The sequence below is a fragment of the Rana temporaria genome, chromosome 7 (assembly GCF_905171775.1).
Source record: "Rana temporaria chromosome 7, aRanTem1.1, whole genome shotgun sequence".
In the NCBI taxonomy this organism is placed as follows: Eukaryota; Metazoa; Chordata; class Amphibia; order Anura; family Ranidae; genus Rana; species Rana temporaria.
Genome location: NC_053495.1, coordinates 211,531,938 through 211,558,177, shown reverse-complemented (window position 1 = coordinate 211,558,177; position 26,240 = coordinate 211,531,938). Strand labels below are relative to the sequence as shown.

Genomic DNA, 26,240 nt, shown 5'->3' with positions numbered 1-26,240 from the left:
GGACGGATCCTTAAAGCCGAGTTCCAACCACAAATCTTTTATTTTTAACCCATTCAATACCTTGGGGGGGGGGCACTTAACACCCTTCCTGCCCAGATCAATTTTCAGCTTTCTGCGCTGTCGCTGTTTAAATGACAATTGCGCGGTCGTGCTACGCAGTACCTAAAACAGAATTTTTATCATCATTTTGTTCCCACAAATAGAGATTTCTTTTGGTGGTATTTGATCACCTCTGCGGTTATTTTTTGCTATACAGATAATAAAAAAAAAGGCCGAAAATTTTGAAAAAAATAATTTTCTTTTTTTCCGTTAAATAATTTTGTAAATAAGTACGTTTTCTCCTTTACTGATAAGATGGCAACAATGAGGTGGCACTGATATGCATCCCTGGTGGCACTGGTTGGCAGCTGCCTTGGCACAGATTGTTATTTTCCTGGTGCTCCAGTGTGGATGCCCATCCCTGGACGGCATACTGATGGTGGTCCTGTGCAGTGATCCGAGGGGGGGGGGCTGCGATGATAAACTATCAGCACAGACCTCCCCTGTCAGGAGAGCAGCCAATCGGCTCTCCTCTACTCACGTCTGTCAGACACGAGTGAGGAAAAGCCAGTCAACGGCTCTTCCCGTTTACATCGTGATCAGCCGTGATTGGTCACGTGGTAAAGAGCCTCTGCCGGCACTTTACCGAGATCGGTGTGTCAGACTGACACACCGCACCACTGAGCGCGGTGGCCGTTATCCTGCTGGACGTCATATGACGTCCAGTCAGGATAAATGAACCACCGCCCGGCCGTCATTTTGCTATAGGCCGGGCAGGAAGTGGTTAAAAATATATCTGTTATTACTATATGTTATTGTTTTTGCACTGGCTTGTGTTGTAAACAGCATTGCATTAGTTAATCTTTAAATTAAAAACTTACCTCAAATTCCTTATGCTCGGGTGTTCCCATCTTGCTTGTGGGCAGGCGAAAGCCCGCCAGCATAGACTTCCGGGGTTCGGTGCTGCTGAATAATCAGCATGCACCACCCCCATTCTCACGCATGCGCAGTATGTACGGTTCACAACGGCGTACACTTCAAAAACATTGCCATCACAACGGGCGGCTTCGTCGGAAGTGCCCGCCCCGTTGTGATGGCAACGAAGCCCTCGGCGCTGCCCACTGACTTCTGGGAAATGAAGACACACATCTCCAGCGAGCACGGGGGCTGAGGAAAGCGAATACAAAGGACCCCATAACAGTGCTGAAGGGGTGAGTAAAAGAAAAAAATGATACCAAACACACACACACACACACACACTGATGTATAATGCCGTTGATTTCGGGAAGTTTTTTTTTTGGGTGGAACTCCGCTTTAACGCTGCACAGAGTTTAGATTTGAACCACGTTTGGAAAAATGCTGTGCAAATATTGTGCGACAAAAAAATAAATAAAAAAAAATGATAATTGAAAAACCCACCATTGTATTCTCTAGGGCCTCCGCTTTTAAAAAAGAAGTATAAATTGGGGTCGCTAAGAAGTTTCGTAGAAAAAAAATAGGGATGGTAAAAAAAAAAAAAAAAAAAAGTACCAAAAAAAATTTTTTTTTTTATAATATTTGTCGATAAAATTAAAATTAGAGATAGTGGATTTTATGGCACTGGCACTCACCTAGGTGGGGGGGGGGGGCAGGACGTGTCTTTGTTGGGGGGGGCAGGCGGTGAGAGGGCAGGACGTGTCTTTGTTGGGGGGGGCAGGCGGTGAGAGGGCAGGACGTGTCTTTGTTGGGGGGGCAGGCGGATGAGAGAGGCAGGACGTGTCTTTGTTGGGGTGGGGCAGGCGGTGAGAGGGCAGGACGTGTCTTTGTTGGGGGGGCAGGCGGTGAGAGGCAGGACGTGTCTTTGTTGGGGGGGGCAGGCGGTGAGATGGCAGGACGTGTCTTTGTTGGGGGGGCAGGCGGTGAGAGGGCAGGGCGTGTCTTTGTTGGGGAGGGCAGGCGGTGAGAGGGCAGGGCGTGTCTTTGTTTTGGGGGGGGCAGGCGGTGAGAGGGCAGGACGTGTCTTTGTTGGGGAGGGCAGGCGGTGAGAGGGCAGGGCGTGTCTTTGTTGGGGAGGGCAGGCGGTGAGAGGGCAGGGCGTGTCTTTGTTTTGGGGGGGGGGCAGGCGGTGAGAGGGCAGGACGTGTCTTTGTTGGGGGGGGCAGGCGGTGAGAGGGCAGGACGTGTCTTTTTTTGGGGGAAAGGCAGTGAGAGTGCAGTGTCTTTGTTGGGGGGGGGGGGGGGGGGGCAGGCGGTGGGGGGGCAGGACGTGTCTTTGTTGGGGGGGGGGGGGGGGGGGCAGGCGGTGAGAGGGCAGGACGTGTCTTTGTTGGGGGGGGGGGGGGGCAGGCGGGGGGGGGGCAGGACGTGTCTTTGTTGGGGGGGGGGGGGGGGGGGAGGCGGTGAGAGGGCAGGACGTGTCTTTTTTTGGGGGAAAGGCAGTGAGAGGGCAGGACGTGTCTTTGTTGGGGGGGCAGGCGGTGAGAGGGCAGGACGTGTCTTTGTTGGGGGGGCAGGCGGTGAGAGGGCAGGACGTGTCTTTGTTGGGGGGGGCAGGCGGTGAGAGGGCAGGACGTGTCTTTGTTGGGGGGGCAGGCGGATAAGAGAGGCAGGACATGTCTTTGTTGGGGGGGGCAGGCGGTGAGATGGCAGGACGTGTCTTTTTTTGGGGGGGGCAGGCGGTGAGAGGGCAGGACGTGTCTTTGTTGGGGGGGCAGGCGGATAAGAGAGGCAGGACATGTCTTTGTTGGGGGGGGCAGGCGGTGAGATGGCAGGACGTGTCTTTGTTGGGGGGGGGGGGCGGTGAGAGGGCAGGGCGTGTCTTTGTTGGGGGGGGCAGGCGGTGAGAGGGCAGGACGTGTCTTTGTTGGGGGGGGCAGGCGGTGAGAGGGCAGGACGTCTTTGTTGGGGGGGCAGGCGGTGAGAGGGCAGGACGTGTCTTTGTTGGGGGGGGCAGGCGGATAAGAGAGGCAGGACGTGTCTTTGTTGGGGAGGGCAGGCGGTGAGAGGGCAGGACGTGTCTTTGTTGGGGGGGGGGGGGCAGGCGGTGAGAGGGCAGGACGTGTCTTTGTTGGGGGGGGCAGGCGGTGAGAGGGCAGGACGTCTTTGTTGGGGGGGCAGGCGGTGAGAGGGCAGGACGTGTCTTTGTTGGGGGGGGGGGGGAGGCGGTGAGAGGGCAGGACGTGTCTTTGTTGGGGGGGGGCAGGCGGATGAGATAGGCAGGACGTGTCTTTGTTGGGGGGGCAGGCGGTGAGAGGGCAGGACGTGTCTTTGTTGGGGGGGGGCAGGCGGATAAGAGAGGCAGGACATGTCTTTGTTGGAGCCGCAGAGAAAGAGAGAGAAATGTGCTGTCTGGTTAATTTAGAAGCCAGGTTGGTAATCGGGTTTATTTAGTCATTGGCTTCCCCGGTTGGCAGTGCAGGAGGGGAGAGAGGCTTTCCATTAGAGCGGGGCCCGTCCTTGGGGAAATTCTCTCCCTCGCAGCTCATGTTACGCTCCCGTCATTGCTGGCAGCTTTTATACACATTTCCAGCTCTTTAATTAAAAGTCACAGAGCTGCACGGCCAATCAGCTTGCGCAGAGGAGGATAACAACCTGCCAGAGTTATTTAGAAAAGGAGCAAAAAAGGCAAAAATGTTGAGAAGTGATTACCAGAGAGAGAGCGCGAGAGAGAGAGAGGGGCTGCACATCACAGCAATTAACTGACACCAAACCAGCGGCCTTTGTCTGCTTATCTGCAGGAATATTCATCTGATAGCAGAAGGTGAAGCAGATCCATTCTAGAAAGAACGCGCCAATAGGCATCCAAACCGGCCAATCAGGTTTAGTCATCAAAATGACAGGAAACATCCAATTGGTTCCTTCTGCTCGCACGCACACACACACACACACACACACACACGGTTTAGGGGATATGCGCCATAGAAGCCGGCGCCGACATAATCGGCGCATGCGCACTAAAGAAAAGGGCAGGATCCGTGCCGTCTCTATAGTGCCCGTGCTGTGACGTCACGCAACTCCGGGCCAATAGCAGAGCCGGAGTCCACGGTTCCGGAAGGAAGAGGGGTTGAAGATGGACAACGATGAAAGAGAGAGAGGGGACATTGCGGGTTTCTTCTGCAGGTAAGTGGCACATAATGGGCTAGTATGCAAGGCATAGTACCCATTAAAGCGGTTCTCCACCCCAAAGAGAAGTCGCGCTGATCTGCACCCTCCCCCCCTCCGGTGTCACATTTGACACCTTTCAGGGGGAGGGGGGTGCAGATACCTGTCTAAAGACAGGTATTTGCACCCACTTCCGGCCCGGCATTCACGGGCAAAAGACGGGAATTGCGTCACATCCCGTCGCCCCCCCCCGTTGTGTGCTGGGAATACTCGGCTCCCAGCACACAGCGGGAGCCAATCGGTGCGCGACTCGCGCCGTAGGGAACCTGGCAGTGAAGCCGGAGCGCTTCACTTCCTGGTTCCCTCAGCGTGGATGGAGGGGGGGAGCAGCAGGGTGACGAGCGATCGCTCGTCCTCTGCTGCGGACGGCGCTGGACTCCAGGACAGGTAAGTGTCCTTATATTAAAAGTCAGCAGCTGCAGTATTTGTAGCTGCTGGCTTTTAATATTTTTTTTTTGGCAGAACATCCGCTTTAAGCTTTTACTTTGCAGGGAACAAAGAGGAAGTACAACCCATCAGGCTTTACTTCCTCTTTAAGGCCCCTTTTACTCCTGTGCGATTTTGCCGCAACTTTTGAGGTCTATGGACCTCAAGTTGCATAAAAGTTGGACCAAAGTAGTGCAGGGGCTGCGACTTGAAGTCGCATAGATATGAACGGTACTGATTGGAAATCACGAGGGAACGACTTGTCATGTGACTTTGAAAGTGTGAAAGGGGACCAAGAGGCCCTTTCTTTTCAGAGCTTTCTGTGCACTTTTCTTTTTCATGACAAAACATTGGACTACAAAGCTTCATAAAAAAAAAAAAATTATAATTAAATAATAAAAAAAAATTGCCACGTTGATGAGAGGGGGGGGGAGAAAATCCAGGGAAGGTAAAGTACGAGCTTTAATTTTTTTTCCCAATCGCAAAAGCAGAAAAAAAAAAAAGTGTGAAAATTGAAATGTATAAAATAAAATAATAAAAATAAATAATTGTAATGTTTATGTAAATTGTATTCAGTTGAGCAGATGGTAGAACGTCTCCCCCATCCTCCGGTATCTCTCTCTCTCTCCTCCGCCGCTCCTCTGGGACAAACTTTCCTCAAAGTGAAAATTGTAAGTAGATTTTCCAAATGGAAAGCAATTTCATGATCCACTTTCCTTCCCCTAAATTGCCATCTTAGCCCCGGCAGCGAGGCTGAAAGGTGATTGACTGACGGGGACCTGGACGCAGCCGGCGCACTTGGGCGCCTCACGTCTGCCGGTGGGGAAGCAGATTGGGTTTGACGTGAACTTCTCTGCAAAGAAAGCAACCTGAGGAGGATTTCTAGTGTCAGGAAAGATTAGAGCCGCTGTCCTTTCACTGCTATAACCTGGAACAATTCTATAAAAATGGCCGCACAAAGGTTAGACGGACCTGAAATCTGCCGACATCCAAGTTATCCCAACACCTGGCCGGTGAGGGTACGATCAGCGCCGGGAGGGCCTCCCCCTGTAGGAGACACACCGGCTCCCCCCCCCCATGTGTATCACATATCGAGGGGCGCACACATTTCCTCTCTCACCTACAATCCAACCGGACAGTTTCCTCAAGCTGGCGTTATCACTCCCTCTAACCACTCTTGGCAGGCAATCTAATTTTCCCTGAAAAGGTCACCGCCATTTTAACTGCCTTTCAATCACATTAAGCACGCTGCTGCCTGTGCTTAGAGGCATGTGCCTTTCCTGCTCCTGGCTGAGGTGCGATCGATAGACTGACATACTGCTCACTTCTCGCTCGTGTCTCCTCCACACCGAGACTCATCCGACAACTTCCAAATAGTATTTATTACGTCTGTCCCATCGGTGGACACGCACAGCGAGATAAAAGCGACATTACAAGAATGTATACCGCAACCAGCAAAGTTTGTCATCCGACATCGAACGTATAGGACGAGGACAGGGGAGCAGAGCCAATAGACTGAAATCCAACATATAGGACCAGCTCAGTGCCGATTGGCTCTTCTCCTCTGTTCCTGTCCTATAGGCTGAAATCCAACATATTAGGACCAGCTCAGTGCTGATAGGACAGGAACAGAGGAGCAGAGCCAATCAGCACTGAGCTGGTCCTATATGCTGGATTTCAGTCTATTGGCTCTGCTCCTCTTTTCCTGTCCTAATAGACTGAGATCCAACATATAGGACCAGCTCAGTGTCGATTGGCTCTGCTCCTCTGTTCCTGTCCTATCAGCACTGAGCTGGTCCTATATGTTTAGGTTTCAGTCCATTGGCTCTGCTCCTCTGTTCCTGTCCTATAGAATGAAAGCCAACATATAGGACCAGCTCAGTGCTGATTGTCCTCGTCCTATCAGCACTGAGCTGGTCCTATATGTTGGCTTTCATTCTATAGGACAGGAACAGAGGAGCAGAGCCAATGGACTGAAACCTAAACATATAGGACCAGCTCAGTGCTGATAGGACAGGAACAGAGGAGCAGAGCCAATCGACACTGAGCTGGTCCTATATGTTGGATCTCAGTCTATTAGGACAGGAAAAGAGGAGCAGAGCCAATAGACTGAAATCCAGCATATAGGACCAGCTCAGTGCTGATTGGCTCTGCTCCTCTGTTCCTGTCCTATCAGCACTGAGCTGGTCCTATATGTTTAGGTTTCAGTCCATTGGCTCTGCTCCTCTGTTCCTGTCCTATAGAATGAAAGCCAACATATAGGACCAGCTCAGTGCTGATAGGACGAGGACAGAGGAGCAGAACCAATATACTGAGATCCAACAGAGGACCAGCTCAGTGCTGATAGGACAGGACCAGAGGAGCAGAGCCAATCAACACTGAGCTGGTCCTCTGTTGGATCTCAGTATATTGGTTACGCTCCTCTGTCCTCGTCCTATCAGCACTGAGCTGGTCCTATTTGTTTAGATTTCAGTCTATTAGCTCTGCTCCCCTGTCCTGTTCCTATCAGCACTGAGCTGGTCCTATATGTTGGATTTTAGTCCATAGGACAGGAACAGAGCCAATCGGCACTCAGCTGTTCCTATACGTTAGATTTCAGTATATTGGCTCTGCTCCCTATGTTCCTGTCCTATCAGCACTGAGCTGGTCCTATATGTTGGCTTTCATTCCATAGGACAGGAGCAGATCCAATGGACTGAAACCATAACATATGGAAACAGCTCAGTGCGGATTGGCTCTGCTCCTCTGTTCCTGTCCTATGGACTAAAATCCAACACATAGGACCAGCTCAGTGCTGATAGAACCAGGACAGAGGGATCAGAGCTAATATACTGAAATCTAAAGTACAGGACCAGCTCAGTGCTGATTGGCTCTGTTCCTGTCCTATCAGCACTAAGCTATTTCCATATGTTTAGGTTTTAGTCCATTGGCTTTGCTCCCCCTCTGTTCCTGTTCTATGGACTGAAATCTAAACATATAGGACCAGCTCAGTGCACATAGGACAGGAACAGAGGCAGTAAAGCCAATGCAGATTGTGAAATCAACATATATTCCATTGGCTCTTGTGTAAGCCAATAAGGAGTAGGGAAAGCTGCTGCTCTCATGCATATGACTGGATCAAATTGGTGCTCAGGTAAGTATAAGGCGGGGGGGGTTGCTGGACCCAGGTGTTTTTTTTTTTTTAAACTTAATGCATAGAATACATTACATTGTAAACCCCATACAGACCACTTTCACCTACAGGTAAGCCTAGATTAAGGCTTACCTGTAGATGCTGGAAATATCTCCTAAACCTGTACAGTTTATTAGATATTTACAATTCCCTGTACGGTGGTGTCTAACGCGCATTCGGTGCATGAGCACACTAGAAAGGGCACGCTGTGCCGTTTCAAGCTGAGGTAATGCCGGATTGGCGGCTCCCACGCGCACTTGACATCACGCGACTCCAGCCTTTCAGAGCCAGGGGTTCGCGCCCCCCCCCCCCCCCCCCGGAAGGAAGAGGGGGTGAAGAATGGACACTTCCAGCCAGCGAAAAGGTAAGTGACACATAATGGTCTACTATGTGATGCATACTAGCCCATTATGCTTTACCTTTGCAGGGAAACAAAAAGTAAAACCCATCAGAGTTTACTTCCTCTTTAAAAGGTAAAAAACCTTAAACATTCAGAACCGCTTTACCGTCCCTCCAACACCCACCCCCAAACCCTTATACTCACCTGGTCTGCGATTCACCATCTCTGTGCCGCCATCAGAGCCGATAGAAAAGATCTGCTGCATCCAGGTATGGGTGAGCATTTGACCTCCTCCTACGACGCAGTGCTCAGGCCCGGTGACCAATCAAGAAGAGAGACGACATCTTCAAAATCAAGTCCCAAAATCATCACCCCGTCCAGAAAGCACATTTGTAGACCACATGTATGTACTTTTGGGTAAATCCACGACACGGCCTTTCAAACGTTGAGATTTTTGCATAAACCTAATTGGTGGCTGTGAGGAAATGCTGCCTGTTGGCACGGAAGCTTACAGGGTCCAAATTGGTAAAACAAATTTGCATCTTACGAGTTAAAGAAAACCTGCACACATGCAACCAGTGAGGAGTTAATCCGCAGATCCAGAGCCATTGTCCCGCCAATCACTGACAGGCCAATCAGTGAGCGCCAGGCTGAACGCGGCTCGATGTCGTCTCCTTTTATGTGCGTTAAGCCATTTAAGGGATGACAGCGCTTTCCTCCTGAGCACAGATAACACGATCGCTTTTTAGATTCACTTTACAGATTTTCTCTGAGCTGAAAGAAAACAAATTCTCTACAAAGGAAGCAGCACTTCAATAATGGAGGACATTAAATGGAGTCCATAGAGAACGGCTAAGGAGCGTTCAGAAACGCATCGGCTCTCCAAATGTGGACTATGAACACCGAATGTCACTTCAAAAAACAACTAAACATTCATTTCTGTACAGCCGGGAATAAACGTTGTTTCTTCAGAATACAGTTTTCTTTGTGTACGAGGCTCTGCAGACACGGACGTTCTTCCCGTTACATGTGTCACTTTGTATTAAAAGATAAATAATGGATAGGAAAAAATAAAATACTAGATGTCTGCAGGATCGATCTGATGCTGCATCTGTCCCCCGGCGAACTGAGCGACCAAACACCATCAATTACACAGTTCTCAGAGAGTGGTGACCGTCAGTCAGCGCTCTCTGCTCTGCCCCTGGAGTGCTGGGCTGTGGAGGGGACGGGAGCAGCATGCTGAGAGCCTGAGCCAGCTGCTGGTGAGGCGCTTGGACCCCATTCACACTGGAGTGTATTGCAGGCGCTATAGCGTTAAAAATAGCGTCTGCAATCCGCCCTTAGGCCCCTTTCACACTGGGCGCAGGAGGTGTGCTGGCAGTATTTACCGAGATTTTCGGCCGCGGTTTTAACCCGCGCTAAGGGGCGAAAAAGGCTTAATACTGCCGTCAATGCGCCTCTGCCGGCGGTATTACCGCGGTTCCCCTTTGCTTTCAATAGGAATGAGCGGCGGCGGAGCGGTAAACACCCCGTTCCTCTCACCGCTCCAAAGATGTGGCTAGCAGGACTTTTGGAGCGGTCCTGCTGGCGCACCGCTCCAGTGTGAAAGCCTTCAGGCTTTCACACTGAAGACTGCAGGGCTTTTTCAGGTGGTATGTAGTAGAGGTCGACCGATATGGGTTTTTCTCTGGCCGATACCGATGCCGATATTTAGAATTTGGGGCGGCCGATGGCCGATATATGATGCCGATTTTTGCGGCCGATATTTTAGGCCGATTTTTTATTTTTTGGCAGGTGGCGCTAATTGGCACTGGCAGATTGCACTGGATGGAACCAATTGGCAAAAGCAGATGGCACTGATTGGCAGGTGGCACTGAATGGCACTGGCAGGTGGCACTGGTTGGCACGTGGCACTAAGGTGGCAGTGGCAGGTGGCACTAATTGGTACTGGCAGGTGGCACTAATTGGCACTGGCAGGTGGCACCAATTGGCACGTGGCACTGGATGGTACTGGCAGGTGGCACTAATTGGCAATAGTTAGCACTGGCAGATGGCACTGGCAGGTGGCACTAATTGGCAGGTGGCACTGGATGGCCTTGGCAGGTGGCACTAGCAGGTGGCACTGGATGGCACTGGCAGATGGCACTGGGTGGCATTGGCAGGTGGCACTGGATGGCATTGGCAATGCCAGGTGGCACTGGATGGCATTAGCAGGTGGCACTGGATGGTATTGGCAGGTGGCACTGGATGGCATTGACAGGTGGCACTGGATGGCATTAACAGATGGCACTAGTTGGCATTGGCAGGTGGCACTAGTTGGCATGGCATTGGCAGGTGGCACTGGATGGCATTGGCAGGTGGCACTGGCTGGTTGGCATTAGCAGATGGCACTGGCAGGTTTCACAGCACATAATGTAGCGGATAATGTGTGAAACTCTCTATACAGTTTCACAACTGCTGCAGAGAGAAAGAGGAGCTCAGATTCATTGCGATGTTGAAGGTGGGCGGGACCCGGGTTGGGCGGGGCTCAGCTGTCCACCAGCCAATGGGATGAGATCATTGGCTGGATAGCTGCTGAGTCCCGCCCACCCCGGGTCCCGCCCCACCTTCAACATCGCAACGAATCTGAGCTCCTCTTTCTCTCTGCAGCAGTTGTGAAACTGTATGAAGAGAGAGTTTCACACATTCAGCTACATTATGTGCTGTGAAACTGTGAGAGCAGAGAGAGAGAGAGGAGCTCAGATTCATCGTGATGTTGGAGGTGGGCGGGACCCAGCAGCTATCCAGCCAATGATCTCATCCCATTGGCTGGTGTTGGACAGCTGAGTCCCGCCCACCCCGGGTCCCGCCCACCCCGACATCAGTCCGACAGCTCCATTCTCCTTCACACACACGCAACTGCTCTGCAGACAGTGTGGAGAAGGGAGGGGGAACCCCATGTTCCTCCTTCCTTCTCCACACTCTGCTGATGCAGATCTGCTAAATATCGGCCACATTTGGATAATAATCGGCCGATGCCGATTTCTCCAAAATGACTGAATATCGGCCCGATATATCGGCCGGCCGATATATCGGTCGACCTCTAGTATGTAGGCGCCATTTTTAGCGCTAAAACACCTGAAAAACATGTCAGTGTGAAAGGGGCCTCAAACAGCTGTCACATTCACACTGGAGCGTTGCGCTAGCAGGACGGTAAAAAAAAGACCCGCTAGCCGCATCTTTGGGGCGGTGAAGGAGCGGCGTGTTTACCGCTGCTGCCCATTGAAATCAATGGGACTGCGCGGCTATACCTTTCTCAGCCGCTAGTGGGGGGGTAAAACCACACCCCCCCGCTAGCGGCCGAAATGCAACGCAAATCCGCGCATAGTGTCGGCGGTAAAAATAGAGTCTGGGCCACAAGAGAGCAGAACCAAATTCAAATTCATTCTTGTGACACACAGGAGAAGTATGGCCAAAAAAAAAGCTTTGGCATTGCTTCCCCTATAAATCAGTTGTGGATTTTGGGTGTACAATACGAAATGAACAAAAAAACTTGATCTAGAATGCCGTGTCTATAAGAGATCATAGAGTAATATTCCTAATGCTACATTGTAACTACTCCGGTTCCTTCATAGCACATCAAAGTGGTGACCTTTGCAGCATAAAAAATAAATAAAAAATAAAAATGTACCAAAAATAAATGTGCTTCTGCCCTTATTAGTGGGAATGCTTTAATAAGCATTCCCAGTATTGATATTCGTTTTTTATTATTAGTGGGAATGCTTTAATAAGCATTCCCAGTATTGATATTCGTTTTTTATTATTAGTGGGAATGCTTTCATAAGCATTCCCAGTATTGATATTCGTTTTTTATTATTCTTAATTTTAATTTTATTCCGTACGTTTTTTGGCTCTGCGTAACTCCTGCATACTTTCAGCTATTGAGACCATTCAACTTTTAAAATGTTCATCTCGTTCAGCTAACGATGGGACTTCTTCAAGTTTTTTTGTACTATTTATACTTTTTAAAATATTAAGCTTTTAGACACTTTTTTTTAACATTGAAGTCAATGAGAACATCCTTTTTCCTGCTTCAAAACACACGTTCTGCCAAAAGTTTCAGCTCCTTCATACTTTCACTTACAGACACCAAACAAACTTTAAAGCGGTCACAAAATATTCAGCTATCCAAACATGACTTTTTAGATTGATATCTTTTACGGTTTTTGTGAAAACGCAATTTACATTTAGCGCTTTTTTCAGAAAATGGAATCGGTTATAATGTAACCCTATGGAAGGGATTTAGAGTGTGTCATGTGACCTTTAGAGTGGAGATCTTTGAAAACAAAAATTATCTTTAAAAAAAGGGCGAACAAATTGCTCTCACGCCCACAAGATCTACTTGTCATACACAATTTATATATCAAAACGTAGGTATGCTTGTCTGGTTTCAGGCAATGTGATCAGTTTTGCGATAGGCATTTGACTTTTAGTTCCAGGAGCTTCTAAAGGACAAGTGCCTCAAACGCCCTCCCATTGACCGTCATGTTAAAAAGTCTAAAAAAAATTCCTGCAAACACACAAAGACGCTCTTTTCTAAATCGCTGGCATGGCCACAATTTTAAGTTTATCAACATAAATTTCATATCGATGCGTTCACAAGGGCCGTGTCTTTCAAACGGTGAAGTCGCTGTATCGATCGCATGTACGGTTGTGGATTTATTACGTTTTGTTTGGAGGCGTAATTCATGTATTGGTCTGTGAATTAAAAGGCGTTTGTAATGGAATTTCTTTCCATAAATAGCTTTCCTTACCTCAGTGCAATATTCCTCCTCACTGACCTGGGGGGGAGGGGAAACCTCCTGAGGGGGGAGGGGCGACCAGGAAGTCAGGATACTCTCTACTTTGCAGATAGAGAAAGGAGCTGTGTGTCCTAAAGATAGTGTAGTGGTTATGGTGAATGGCTTTGGTGCGGGCTCAGCAATTCAGCATTCCCACTCGCATTTTCCTCAGGGAATGCATTTTCTAGTTAATCCTCTGTTAACCCCAATCAGCCATCTTTAACCACTTCAGCCCCAGAGGATTTGGCTGCCAAAGACCAGAGCACTGTTTGCGATTCGGCACTGCGTCGCTTTAACTGACAATTGCGCGGTCGCGGATTCCATTGCTGTGTGTGAAGGTGAAGACCCCTCGCCTCCCAACTAATGCAAAGGTCCAGGAAACAGGAAGTCACATGAATAATGGCCGACAGCGAGGGAAGGTGAAGGGAAGGTATAAAAAATGACCAGACAGGGAGCATTCTGAATGTCTAACACAAGACCAGAGAAGTGCACGGTGGTACCTACCCCGGAATCCACCTTCCAGAAGGGTCGTGGCTCGAATCCTCTTCTGCCCGCACCATTCGTACTCTTCAAACCGATGACCGTTCTCATTCTCAATGTCTACAGAGTCATCTTCATTCATGCTGGACTCCCTCTACAAAACGAGGCAGAAATGGCAGCTCAGTACACGGGCCGCAAACATCCACAACTACACAACGTGCTACTAATATAGAGAGTCAGAGGATCAGCTGAGAGAGATGAGGACAGAAGAGGCCGCACACTAGAGGCCGAGCTAGGAGGACAGAAGAGGCCGCACACTAGAGGCCAAATTTATGGGAGGACAGAAGAAGGGGCCGAATTTATGGGAGGACAGAAGAAGAAGAAGAAGAAGGGGCCGAATTTATGGGAGGACAGAAGAAGAAGAAGGGGCCGAATTTATGGGAGGGAAGAAGGGGCCGAATTTATGGGAGGAAAGAAGAAGGGGCCTGAATTTATGGAGGAAAGAAGAAGGGGCCGAATTTATGGGAGGAAAGAAGAAGGGGTCGAATTTATGGGAGAGAAGAAGAAAAAGAAAAAGAAAAAGAAAAAGAAAAAGAAAAAGGAGAAGGAGAATTTATGGGAGGAAAGAAGAAGGGGCCGAATTTATGGGAGGAAAGAAGAAGAAGGGGCCGAATTTATGGGAGGAAAGAAGAAGAAGGGGCCGAATTTATGGGAGGAAAGAAGAAGGGGCCGAATTTATGGGAGGACAGAAGCAGGGGCCGAATATATGGGAGGACAGAAGCAGGGGCCGAATTTATGGGAGGAAAGAAGAAGAAGGGGCCGAATTTATGGGAGGAAAGAAGAAGAAGGGGCCGAATTTATAGGAGGAAAGAAGAAGAAGGGGCCGAATTTATAGGAGGAAAGAAGAAGAAGGGGCCGAATTTATAGGAGGAAAGAAGAAGAAGGGGCCGAATTTATAGGAGGAAAGAAGAAGAAGGGGCCGAATTTATAGGAGGAAAGAAGAAGAAGGGGCCGAATTTATGGGAGGAAAGAAGAAGAAGGGGCCGAATTTATGGGAGGAAAGAAAAAGAAGGGGCCGAATTTATGGGAGGAAAGAAGAAGAAGGGGCCGAATTTATGGAGGAAAGAAGAGGCCGGACACTAGAGGCCGAATTCATGAGGATAGAAGAGGCTGAGTTATGAGGACAAATCTTGTCACTCAGTAGCATCATACCAAGTAGTTCTTTGTCAAAATTCCATTTTCAGAACACAGAATTCAATGGACTGGTATTGGGGCCAATAAGGGAGGTCAGTAACAGGTTAGAGGAGTGCAGGAGAGCTAACAGTCTACAGGAGTCCAGTGTTAGGCTGGAGAGCTAACAGTCTACAGGAGTCCAGTGTTAGGCAGCAGAGGTGATAGACAGGGAAGTGACAGAAGATAGCGGGCGACCAGAATCACCTCCCGGTTCCTCTACCTTAGCCAGACACAGTTCCACATGTCTACTCATCTCCTCCTCCGATCCAGACAACGGCCGACTGCAGAGCGGACATACCTGTCCCTCATCTTGCTTTCGCCGTTTCATCTTCCCAATCCGTGCTGGTGGATGCAGGAAAAAAAGAAAACAAGAAAAGAGAAAAATAAATAAACACGTTACATGTCAGCACCCCTCTTATAATGAACAAATGTCTGAACTTCACAAACTGATACATAATCAATGGAGAGCACAGGGCCAATCTTCACACCAGGATTTTAGGACTGAGAATAAAATGATCACCTTAAAGGGTCAATCCACCCAAAGCACATTTTTTTTTAATTTTTTTTAATTTCGAGAACTCCATAGAGGACATACCCGAGGACAGTAATGTGAAAGAAGAGGGGGGCCCGAGGACAGTAATGTGAAAGAAGAGGGGGCCCGAGGACAGTAATGTGAAAGAAGAGGGGGCCCGAGGACAGTAATGTGAAAGAAGAGGGGGGCTGAGGACAGTAATGTGAAAGAAGAGGGGGGCCGAGGACAGTAATGTGAAAGAAGAGGGGGGCCGAGGACAGTAATGTGAAAGAAGAGGGGGGCCGAGGACAGTAATGTGAAAGAAGAGGGGGGCCGAGGACAGTAATGTGAAAGAAGAGGGGGGCTGAGGACAGTAATGTGAAAGAAGGTGGGGGGCTGAGGACAGTAATGTGAAAGAGGGGGGGGTGAGGACAGTAATGTGAAAGAAGGTGGGGGGCAGAGGACAGTAATGTGAAAGAAGGTGGGGGGCAGAGGACAGTAATGTGAAAGAAGGTGGGGGGCAGAGGACAGTAATGTGAAAGAAGGTGGGGGGCAGAGGACAGTAATGTGAAAGAAGGTGGGGGGCAGAGGACAGTAATGTGAAAGAAGAGGGGGGCCGAGGACAGTAATGTGAAAGAAGAGGGGGGCTGAGGACAGTAATGTGAAAGAAGGTGGGGGGCAGAGGACAGTAATGTGAAAGAAGGTGGGGGGCAGAGGACAGTAATGTGAAAGAAGGTGGGGGGCTGAGGACAGTAATGTGAAAGAAGGTGGGGGGCAGAGGACAGTAATGTGAAAGAAGGTGGGGGGCTGAGGACAGTAATGTGAAAGAAGGTGGGGGGCTGAGGACAGTAATGTGAAAGAAGAGGGGGGCCGAGGACAGTAATGTGAAAGAAGAGGGGGGCTGAGGACAGTAATGTGAAAGGAGGTGGGGGGCAGAGGACAGTAATGTGAAAGAAGGTGGGGGGCTGAGGACAGTAATGTGAAAGAAGGTGGGGGGCTGAGGACAGTAATGTGAAAGAAGGTGGGGGGCTGAGGACAGTAATGTGAAAGAAGGGGGGGGGCTGAGGACAGTAATGTGAAGGGGGGGGGGGGGGGGACCTTTGCATTTACGGACTGGACCTCTGTGCATTTGAATTTGATGCTGGGGGGGGGGGGTGACGACTGTATGACACTCATAATCAATCGTTTGGTAGAGAGATAAAAATGGAGCGGATCGGTTCCCTGCACTACAAAGCCCAGTCCTCTGTGACCGAATCATCACTCAATCTCCGGAGAGGAAAGTTCTCGAATCCGGCAAAAGATTTGTACAACCTTCCTAGAAAGTCACTTTTCACATCCAATCAAAGAGAAGATGTTCCCGGGGGCGCGGGGTGACCGCACTGCCATCCTGCGAGGGGGAATTGCCGGCGAGTGAGAACGGGCGATGGCTAATTAATAACGATGGGCGCAATCATTTCTAATTAGCTCACTAATCCCTCAGTCTTGATCTACTGTCGGCGGATCGGCCCGCGTTTCCCACCTTCCCCAACTAATCAAAAGTGAAGAAAGGAGGAATGGTAATCGCGGCGGTCGGGAAAAGATAATGTAATTCAGCCGCGGCAAAAAAAAGAGAAGGAAAAGTGTCGGCGGGGAAGAAAAGTCTACTTAATGCGATCTTTTGTTATTATTCAAACCTTCTGCCTGCAGGTGAAAAGCTGAGCGCTCATAATGTGAACATTACACTAAAAAAAGGTCGTCACATCATTAATGTGAGAAGTTCAGGTGTGAGCGCCCCCCCCCAGCCGGGACACGCAATTACCACCCCGCCAGAAAAGGTCAGAGGATTTTATCGCAGTGGCAGCTATGGATTATTCAATGTCATAAAACACGATTTCTACACACAGGAAGAGAAGAAGACAGGCAAACATGTGTAAAACCCGGGGGGGGGGGGGGGGGACGGGGGACGGGGGGGGGGGACGTGTAACATGGATCGACCCCAGGATCGACCACTATTAGGTCAACATGTTGTCGCCCCCCCCAGATTGATTCCTATTAGGGCTACGTGTTGTCTCCACCCCCACCGGGTCAACCCCTATTGGGGCTTTGGGTCCCCACCGCACCCCCCCCCCCCATCTAATGTGGCTACGTATCGCCATCCCCCCCCCCGGTCAACCCCTATTGGGGCAACATATGTGTCCCCCAGGGTTGCCCCTATTGGGGCTACGTGTCCCCGCCCCCCCAGTCAACCCCTATTGGGGCTGTGTGTGTCCCCCAGGGTCGACCCCCTTTAGGGCAACATGGCCCCCCGCAGGATCGACCCCTATTGGGGCTACATGCCCCCCCCAGGGTCGATCACCATTAGGGCAACATGGCCCCCCGCAGGATCGACCCCTATTGGGGCTACATGCCCCCCCCAGGGTCGATCACCATTAGGGCAACATGGCCCCCCGCAGGATCGACCCCTAATAGGGCTACATGTGCCCCCCCAGTCAACCCCTATTGGGGCTGTGTTTCCCCCAGGGTCGACGCCTATTGGGGCTACATGTGCCCCACACCCCCAGGGTTGCCCCTATTGGGGCTACATGTGCCCCCCCAGTCAACCCCTATTGGGGCTGTGTTTCCCCCAGGGTCGACCCCTATTGGGGATACATGTGCCCCACACCCCCAGGGTTGGCCCCCACATACATACACTCCATCTAAAAACCAACACTTTTTACTTTGGATGTTTTTTTCACCATCTGTGTCCCTCTGAATAGATGACAACAGGAAGTGAAAGGAAGTTTTACCCTCATAGTTGTCACTGGAGAATGATGGGAAGATAGAAGAAAAAGAAGAAGACCAAGTGGTCCATAGAGACCGCCTTTCTTTTTTTTTTTCCTGTATCAGGACAGAACTACAGAACCCTCCCTCTCCTCACCTCTCTGTAGTTCTCAGAGATAACCAGGTACAATGTAACAGATAACATGCGCTGCACAGAATTAACAGATTGTTATTGTTGATGTGTGCTGCCATGAGTAAAGCGCTAGCTTGGTGTGAAACGCGTTAGCAGGGTATTTGTATCTTTTTTTATCACAGGTGGTTTTTCTGTAGTGCGGCTGTGTGACCCTTTGTTGCACCAGTATTTGTTTTGTACATATAAAATGTATTGTTATTCTGTAGAGGAGATATCAGAGCATGCGCAGGACAGCGGGGGGGGGGGGGGGGGGAGGTGTTAGGCGACGCCATTGTTGGCACAGCTCCCTTCCATGATCATGGGGATGGCGGGCCACGCAGTGCCCCTGGTGGAGGAGAGGGGCACACACGCAGTGCCCCCGGAAGGTGGAGTCGTGCAGTGCCAGAGGAGGGGGGCACGTGCAATGCCCCCGGTGGAGGCGCACAGTGACCCTGGTGAAGGGGGGGCGCAGAGCCCCCGGTGGAGGAAAGGGGCAGACACGCAGTGCCCCCGGTGGAGGAGAGGGGCGCACACGCAGTGCCCCCGGAGGGTGGAATCGTGCAGTGCCCGAGGAGGGGGGCACGTGCAATGCCCCCAGTGGAGGCGCACAGTGACCCTGGTGAAGGGGGGGGGGCGCAGAGCCCCCGGTGGAGGAAAGGGGCAGACACGCAGTGCCCCCGGTGGAGGAGAGGGGCGCACACGCAGTGCCCCCGGAGGGTGGAGTCGTGCAGTTGCGCACCGTAGCGCACAGTGACCCTGGTGAAGGGGGGCGCAGTGTCCCCAGTGGAGGGGGAGGGGGTGTGCACGCAGTTCCCCCAGAGGAGGGCGCAGTGCCCCCGGTGGAAGAACGCAAAGGGCAAAACAATAAGAAACTTCAATCCTGTCCTTCATCCAGTGTTTGTGTATCAGGAAGGTGGCAATTCCCCCCGATGACTCCGGGCTCCGCCCAGTCACTGGTTTCCGCCATCAGAAAAAAACGCACTTGGAGCGACACGGCTCCAATGCTAAAGTTAGAATTCCCACCACTCTCTCCATGGCTGGAGCTGCAGTTCCTCCACAGCTGCAGTGCCTGAGGGCGCCGGGACCAGCTCCGGCAAGAAAGTTTTAGGAGTGCTGGAGACGGTTATTGGGCCTCGTTAAGTGTAGAAGGGTTAGCAGACATTCCCCGTCACACAGCTGTGCATCAGCCAGTAAGAAGTTCCACTAAACCAGCCGGCCTGTCCTTCCTCCGCTGACCAGTGAGGGGCTCCCCACTCCAATCTCTGCTACTTCTGTACAACTGGAAGGACCCACTCTGTCTATAGAATCAGCCCGACATCAGAAGACACCTCCAAGTTCATTCACAATTCAACAGGTACATCTTACCTGCGCCTGCGGCCCAGCTCCTCGCCTGTGCTCACATCCTGAGGCCGAGGGTTTCACCCGAGACCCAGCGCCTCACCCGTGCGCACAACCCGAGGCCCAGCGCCTCACCCGCCGCGCTCACAACCCGAGGCCCAGCGCCTCACCCGCGCTCACAACCCGAGGACCAGCGCCTCACCCGCGCTCACAACCCGAGGACCAGCGCCTCACCCGCGCTCACAACCCGAGGCCCAGCGCCTCACCCGCGCTCACAACCCGAGGCCCAGCGCCTCACCCGCGCTCACAACCCGAGGCCCAGCGCCTCACCCGCGCTCACAACCCGAGGCCCAGCGCCTCACCCATGCTCACCCGAGGCCCAGCCCCTCACCTGCGCAGAACCCAAGGCCCATCGCCTCACCTGCGCAGAACCCGAGGCCCAGCCCCTCACCTGCGCAGAACCCGAGGCCCAGCGCCTCACCTGCGCAGAACCCGAGGCCCAGCGCCTCACCTGCGCAGAACCCGAGGCCCAGCGCCTCACCTGCTTTAATGTGTTACTAAACCCACATCATAAAAAACAAATGAATAAATGGTGTATTCCCTGCTGTTCATACTCATCACTATGAGCTTCATTTTCTGTAAAAATCCTGGTTGATCTCCATCTCTCCCCTCTGCAGTTGGGGAATTTGCAGCAGTGGTGACCGCTCTGCACATGCTCAGTTATCAGCGAGTTTCTATGCTGAGCATTTCCCATCACATCTGAGCAGCCCATGTGACTAAGAGTCACACATGTGGGCGTATACACAGTGCTAAATGACAACCTACTCCCTCCCTGCCCACTAACCAGCTAAACACAACAGGGGGGGGGGATATTACATGTAGATTAATGGAGGCTTCACCTCCCTCTTATTTAAAGACACAGGCTGGGGGGGGGGCGTGACACAGTCTGTTACTGGCAGAAATCCGCCCAACACCATGTTATTGCCAAAAAATAATAAGATTTGCTTTCATAAATATATATATTTGTATGACGATTTAAAACCGATTATTGATATTTGTTTTTACTCTGTATTCCAAAGGCTTTTTTTTTGTTATGTTGAACATGTGACCAGAAGTAGAGGACTAGAAGCTCCTCCTGCTTATGTTTCCCTGCAGACAGGCTGGGAGAGAGCAGCGTCATGTGACCAGGGCCGCCATCAGGGGGGTACAGGAGTGGAAGGCGGGATCCGGGATGGGGGGGGGGGGGTGGGGGAGTGGAAGGCGGGATCCGGGATGGGGAGGGGAAGGCGGGATCCGGGATGGGGAGGGGAAGGCGGGATCCGGGATGGGGAGGGGAAGGCGGGATCCCGGATGGGGGGGGGGGGGGGGAAGGCAGGATCCAGGATGGGGGGAGTGGAAGGCGGGATCCGGGATATGGGGGGGGGGGGGAGTGGAAGGCGGGATGCAGGATGGGGGGGGTGGAAGGCGGGATCCGGGATGGGGTGTGGAAGGCGGGATCCGGGATATGGGGGGGGGAGTGGAAGGCGGGATGCAGGATGGGGGGAGTGGAAGGCGGGATCCGGGATGGGGTGTGGAAGGCGGGATCCGGGATATGGGGTGGGGAGTGGAAGGCGGGATCCGGGATGGGGTGTGGAAGGCGGGATCCGGGATATGGGGGGGGGGGGGGGGGAAGGCGGGATCCGGGATGGGGTGTGGAAGGCGGGATCCGGGATATGGGGTGGGGAGTGGAAGGAGGGATCCGGGATGGGGTGTGGAAGGCGGGATCCGGGATATGGGGGGGGGGGGGGGGAGTGGAAGGCCGGATCCGGGATGGGGTGTGGAAGGCGGGATCTGGGATGGGGGGGGAGAGTGGAAGGCAGGATCTGGGATGGGGGGGGGGTGGAAGGCAGGATCTGGGATGGGGGGGGGGTGGAAGGCAGGATCTGGGATGGGGGGGGGGGGAGTGGAAGGCAGGATCTGGGATGGGGGGGGGGGGGGGGGGAAGGCAGGATCTGGGATGGGGGGGGGGGGGAGTGGAAGGCAGGATCTGGGATGGGGGGGGAGAGTGGAAGGCAGGATCTGGGATGGGGGGGAGAGTGGAAGGCAGGATCTGGGATGGGGGGGGGGAGTGGAAGGCAGGATCTGGGATGGGGGGGGGGGGGGAGTGGAAGGCAGGATCTGGGATGGGGGGAGAGTGGAAGGCAGGATCTGGGATGGGGGGGGGAGGGGAAGGCAGGATCTGGAGGGGGGGGGGAGTGGAAGGCAGGATCTGGGATGGGGGAGAGTGGAAGGCAGGATCTGGGATGGGGGGAGAGTGGAAGGCAGGATCTGGGATGGGGGGGGAGTGGAAGGCAGGATCTGGGATGGGGGGGGGGGGGGGAGTGGAAGGCAGGATCTGGGATGGGGGGAGAGTGGAAGGCAGGATCTGGGATGGGGGGGGGAGTGGAAGGCAGGATCTGGGATGGGGGGGGGTGGAAGGCAGGATCTGGGATGGGGGGGGGGGGAGTGGAAGGCAGGATCTGGGATGGGGGGAGAGTGGAAGGCAGGATCTGGGATGGGGGGGGGGGGGGAGAGTGGAAGGCAGGATCTGGGATGGGGGGGGAGAGTGGAAGGCAGGATCTGGGATGGGGGGGGGGGGGGGGAGTGGAAGGCAGGATCTGGGATGGGGGGGGGGGGAGTGGAAGGCAGGATCTGGGATGGGGGGGGGAGTGGAAGGCAGGATCTGGGATGGGGGGGGGAGTGGAAGGCAGGATCTGGGATGGGGGGGGGGGGAGTGGAAGGCAGGATCTGGGATGGGGGGAGAGTGGAAGGCAGGATCTGGGATGGGGGGAGAGTGGAAGGCAGGATCTGGGATGGGGGGGGGTGGAAGGCAGGATCTGGGATGGGGGGGGGGGGGAGTGGAAGGCAGGATGGGGTTTGCTTTGAAAATTAAAATTGAATGAAATATTATTTTTTTTAAACAAACCCGTCGCACTTATCAGCTCTGTAATGGTTTTGCACAAGTCAGCCCCGATCCTCCTTTTCTGGGGTACCCTGCCGGTGCCTCCTGACTCCTCCTCACTGCTGAGTACCCCCAGAGCAAACCGCTTGCTATGGTGTCACTTGTGTGGGCTCATTCCCGAGATGCACTCTGTGTCCGTTGACACACACAGCACGGCTCAGTCCCGCCCCCTCCCTCTTCATTGGCTGTAACCCACAGCAGCAGGAGGCAACGCCTCTGCTTCCTCTGAGCCAATGAGGGGAGAGAGAGCAGAGACGCAGCTCCTGGGCACAGCAATAAAAACCTGACGGGTTCTAATCCTTCTCCATTTCATCCAACAAAAATAAAACATTAATATGCAAAAATAAAAACTATCAGAGCTCTGGGCTCCAGAATACGGCGCGCCTCTCCTATATACACGGCATGGAGACTCCACGGATCTCATTCTAATATAAAACCAGATCATTATATCAATACACAGACATTATATACAATGTAACACTCCATTATAGAACCATAGATCCGAATCAGGAGAGCAGAACACACCATAGATCTCTATGTATACAGTACACACCATAGATCTCCATGTATACAGTACACACCATAGATCTCCATGTACACAGTACACACCATAGATCCCTATGTACACAGTACACACCATAGATCTCCATGTATACAGTACACACCATAGATCTCCATGTATACAGTACACACCATAGATCTCCATGTATACAGTACACACCATAGATCTCCATGTACACAGTACACACCATAGATCTCCATGTATACAGAACACACCATAGATCTCCATGTATACAGAACACACCATAGATCTCCATGTATACAGTACACACCATAGATCTCCATGTATACAGTACACACCATAGATCTCCATGTATACAGTACACACCATAGATCTCCATGTATACAGTACACACCATAGATCTCCATGTATACAGTACACACCATAGATCTCCATGTATACAGTACACACCATAGATCTCCATGTATACAGTACACACCATAGATCTCCATGTATACAGTACACACCATAGATCTCCATGTATACAGAATACACCATAGATCTCCATGTATACAGAATACACCATAGATCTCCATGTATACAGTACACACCATAGATCTCCATGTATACAGTACACACCATAGATCTCCATGTATACAGAATACACCATAGATCTCCATGTATACAGTACACACCATAGATCTCCATGTATACAGTACACACCATAGATCTCCATGTACACAGTACACACCATAGATCTCCATGTATACAGTACACACCATAGATCTCTATGTATACAGAACACACCATAGATCTCCATGTATACAGTACACACCATAGATCTCCATGTATACAGTACACACCATAGATCTCCATGTATACAGTACACACCATAGATCTCCATGTATACAGTACACACCATAGATCTCCATGTATACAGAACACACCATAGATCTCCATGTATACAGTACACACCATAGATCTCTATGGATCACACCCCTGAGCTCCTCCCCTCTCTGCAGGTGAAATGCGTCAGCAGATGGGCTTAGTGATGACATCATCAGGCGAGAAAGGGGGGGGGGGGGCTTTTTTCTTTTAGATCTCAACAGCGGTACAGCGTGCGATTACCGCACTCCGACACTAGAGTGTCAGCGGCCCGGGCCTCTCCCCTCCCAGTCATCATATATACAGAGTCATGTGGGACTACAAGGCTCAGCGCACCTGCTAAGCTATCCAGCAACCAGAGGATGTTAGAGCCCAGAGATTGGTTGTCAGCGAGTGGGAGGCGGATCTATTGTCTCATGTGAAATAACCGTGTGCAACAATGTTACAGGAATGGATGGAATCCATGGGTCCTGTCACCTGATTGGTTGCCCCCTGGGTGATATCAGATGGGTCCTGTCACTTGATTGGTTGCCCCGGGATATATCAGATGGGTCCTGTCATCTTATTGGTTGCCCCGGGTGATATCAGATGGGTCCTGTCATCTTATTGGTTGCCCCGGGTGACATCAGGCAGGAATTAGTGAACTGATTGGTTGACCCGGGTGACATCAGATGAGTCCCGTCACTTGACTAGCTACTCCAGGTGATGTCAGGCCGGGTCCTGTCACCTGATTGGTTACCCAGGGCAATATCAGGCCGAGTTCTGTCATCTAATTGGTTGCCCCGGGTGAAATCAGGCAGGTCCTTTGATCTGATTGGTTGCCCCGCATGATATCAGCCCAGGTTCTGTAAACCGATTGGTTGCCTCGGGTGATATCTGGCCGAGTCCAGTCATTGATTGGTTTCCACGGGTGACAGGTGGGTCCTCTGATCTGGTTTCTCCAGTTATAAAGGTCCTGTGGTTTAAATTGGTTGCCCTGGGGGATATCAGCCCAGGTCTTGTCACCCGATTGGTGGCCCCAGGTGATATCAGGCCGGGTCCTGTCACCTGATTGGTGGCCCCGGGTGATATCAGAAGGGTCCTGTCACCTGATTGGTTGCCCCGGGTGATATCAGGCCGGGTCCTGTCACCTGATTGGTGGCCCCCGGGTGATATCAAGCCGGGTCCTGTCACCAGATTGGTTGCCCCGGGTGATATCAGGTGGCTCTTGTGTTGCCCCGGCTGATATCAGAAGGGTCCTGTCACCTGATTGGTTGCCCCAGGTGATATCAGGTGGCTCTTGTGTTGCCCCGGCTGATATCAGAAGGGTCCTGTCACCTAATTGGTTGCCCCGGCTGATATCAGGCCGGGTCCTGTCACCTAATTGGTTGCCCCGGGTGATATCAGGCCGGGTCCTGTCACCTAATTGGTTGCCCCGGGTGATATCAGGCCGGGTCCTGTCACCTGATTGGTTGCCCCAGGTGATATCAGGTGGCTCTTGTGTTGCCCCGGCTGATATCAGAAGGGTCCTGTCACCAAATTGGTTGCCCCGGGTGATATCAGGTGGCTCCTGTGTTGCCCCGGCTGATATCAGGTGGCTCCTGTGATCTGATTGGTTGCCCCGGGTGATAACAGGTGGCTCTTGTGTTGCCCCGGCTGATATCAGAAGGGTCCTGTCACCTAATTGGTTGCCCCGGGTGATATCAGGTGGCTCCTGTGATCTGATTGGTTGCCCCGGGTGATATCAGGTGGCTCCTGTCACCTAATTGGTTGCCCCGGGTGATATCAGGCCGGGTCCTGTCACCTAATTGGTTGCCCCGGGTGATATCAGGTGGCTCTTGTGATCCGATTGGTTGCCCGGGTGATATCAGGTGGCTCCTGTGATCTGATTGGTTGCCCCGGGTGAGATCAGGTGGCTCTTGTGTTGCCCCGGGTGATATCAGGTGGCTCCTGTGATCTGATTGGTTGCCCCGGGTGATATCAGGTGGCTCCTGTGATCTGATTGGTTACCCTCCCTGTATAATCTCAGCCCAGGTCCTGTGATCTCTATGATATTATCACTCACCATTCAGCCGGGTCTGTCGGTTGGCTCTCACCCTCAGGAAAGTCTGCAGAGGAAGAAGAGAGGAGAAGGGGGTGAGAATCGGATTGCAGAGGACATCACACAGAACCCCCCTCCCCGCCCCCAACACACAGATGTAAACAAACCCACTTCCTCCTTGCAGTCACTCTGCATGTCGGCTCACGCCCCAGTCTGTCATAGCCGGGCTGAGCGGGGGCCCCACTGCAGCCGTCCCGGGCCCCGAGAGGATGGCGGCGGATTCTCCGACCTCTCCTCACAGACAGGAGCCGCTCGCCGCGGACGCCATTTTTCCTGCGGTCATGTGACCGCTTCACGCTGGAATGAGGGCACGTTGACGTGAGGACGCCGGCAGCGTGACCATGGCAACCACGAGGCGGGAAATCTAGATTTTCACTTTACTA

General features: G+C 52.1%; 1 protein-coding gene across 4 annotated transcripts in view; it reads right to left on the bottom strand.

Annotated features, from left to right (window-relative positions):
* RNF220 (ring finger protein 220) overlaps positions 1–26,240 on the bottom strand; it is a 299,679-nt gene that overhangs the window by 37,301 nt on the left and 236,138 nt on the right. For 2 of the 4 annotated variants that reach the window (XM_040360959.1, XM_040360961.1), the window contains exons 6-8: positions 25,822–25,864; positions 14,949–14,992; positions 13,442–13,571 (exon numbers count right to left, since the gene is read on the bottom strand). In XM_040360959.1, the coding sequence (XP_040216893.1) occupies positions 13,442–13,571; positions 14,949–14,992; positions 25,822–25,864 (217 nt within the window). Of the gene's footprint in view, positions 1–13,441; positions 13,572–14,870; positions 14,993–25,821; positions 25,865–26,240 lie in introns of all 4 variants that reach the window. The other 2 variants (XM_040360958.1, XM_040360960.1) reach the window with 1 other exon arrangement.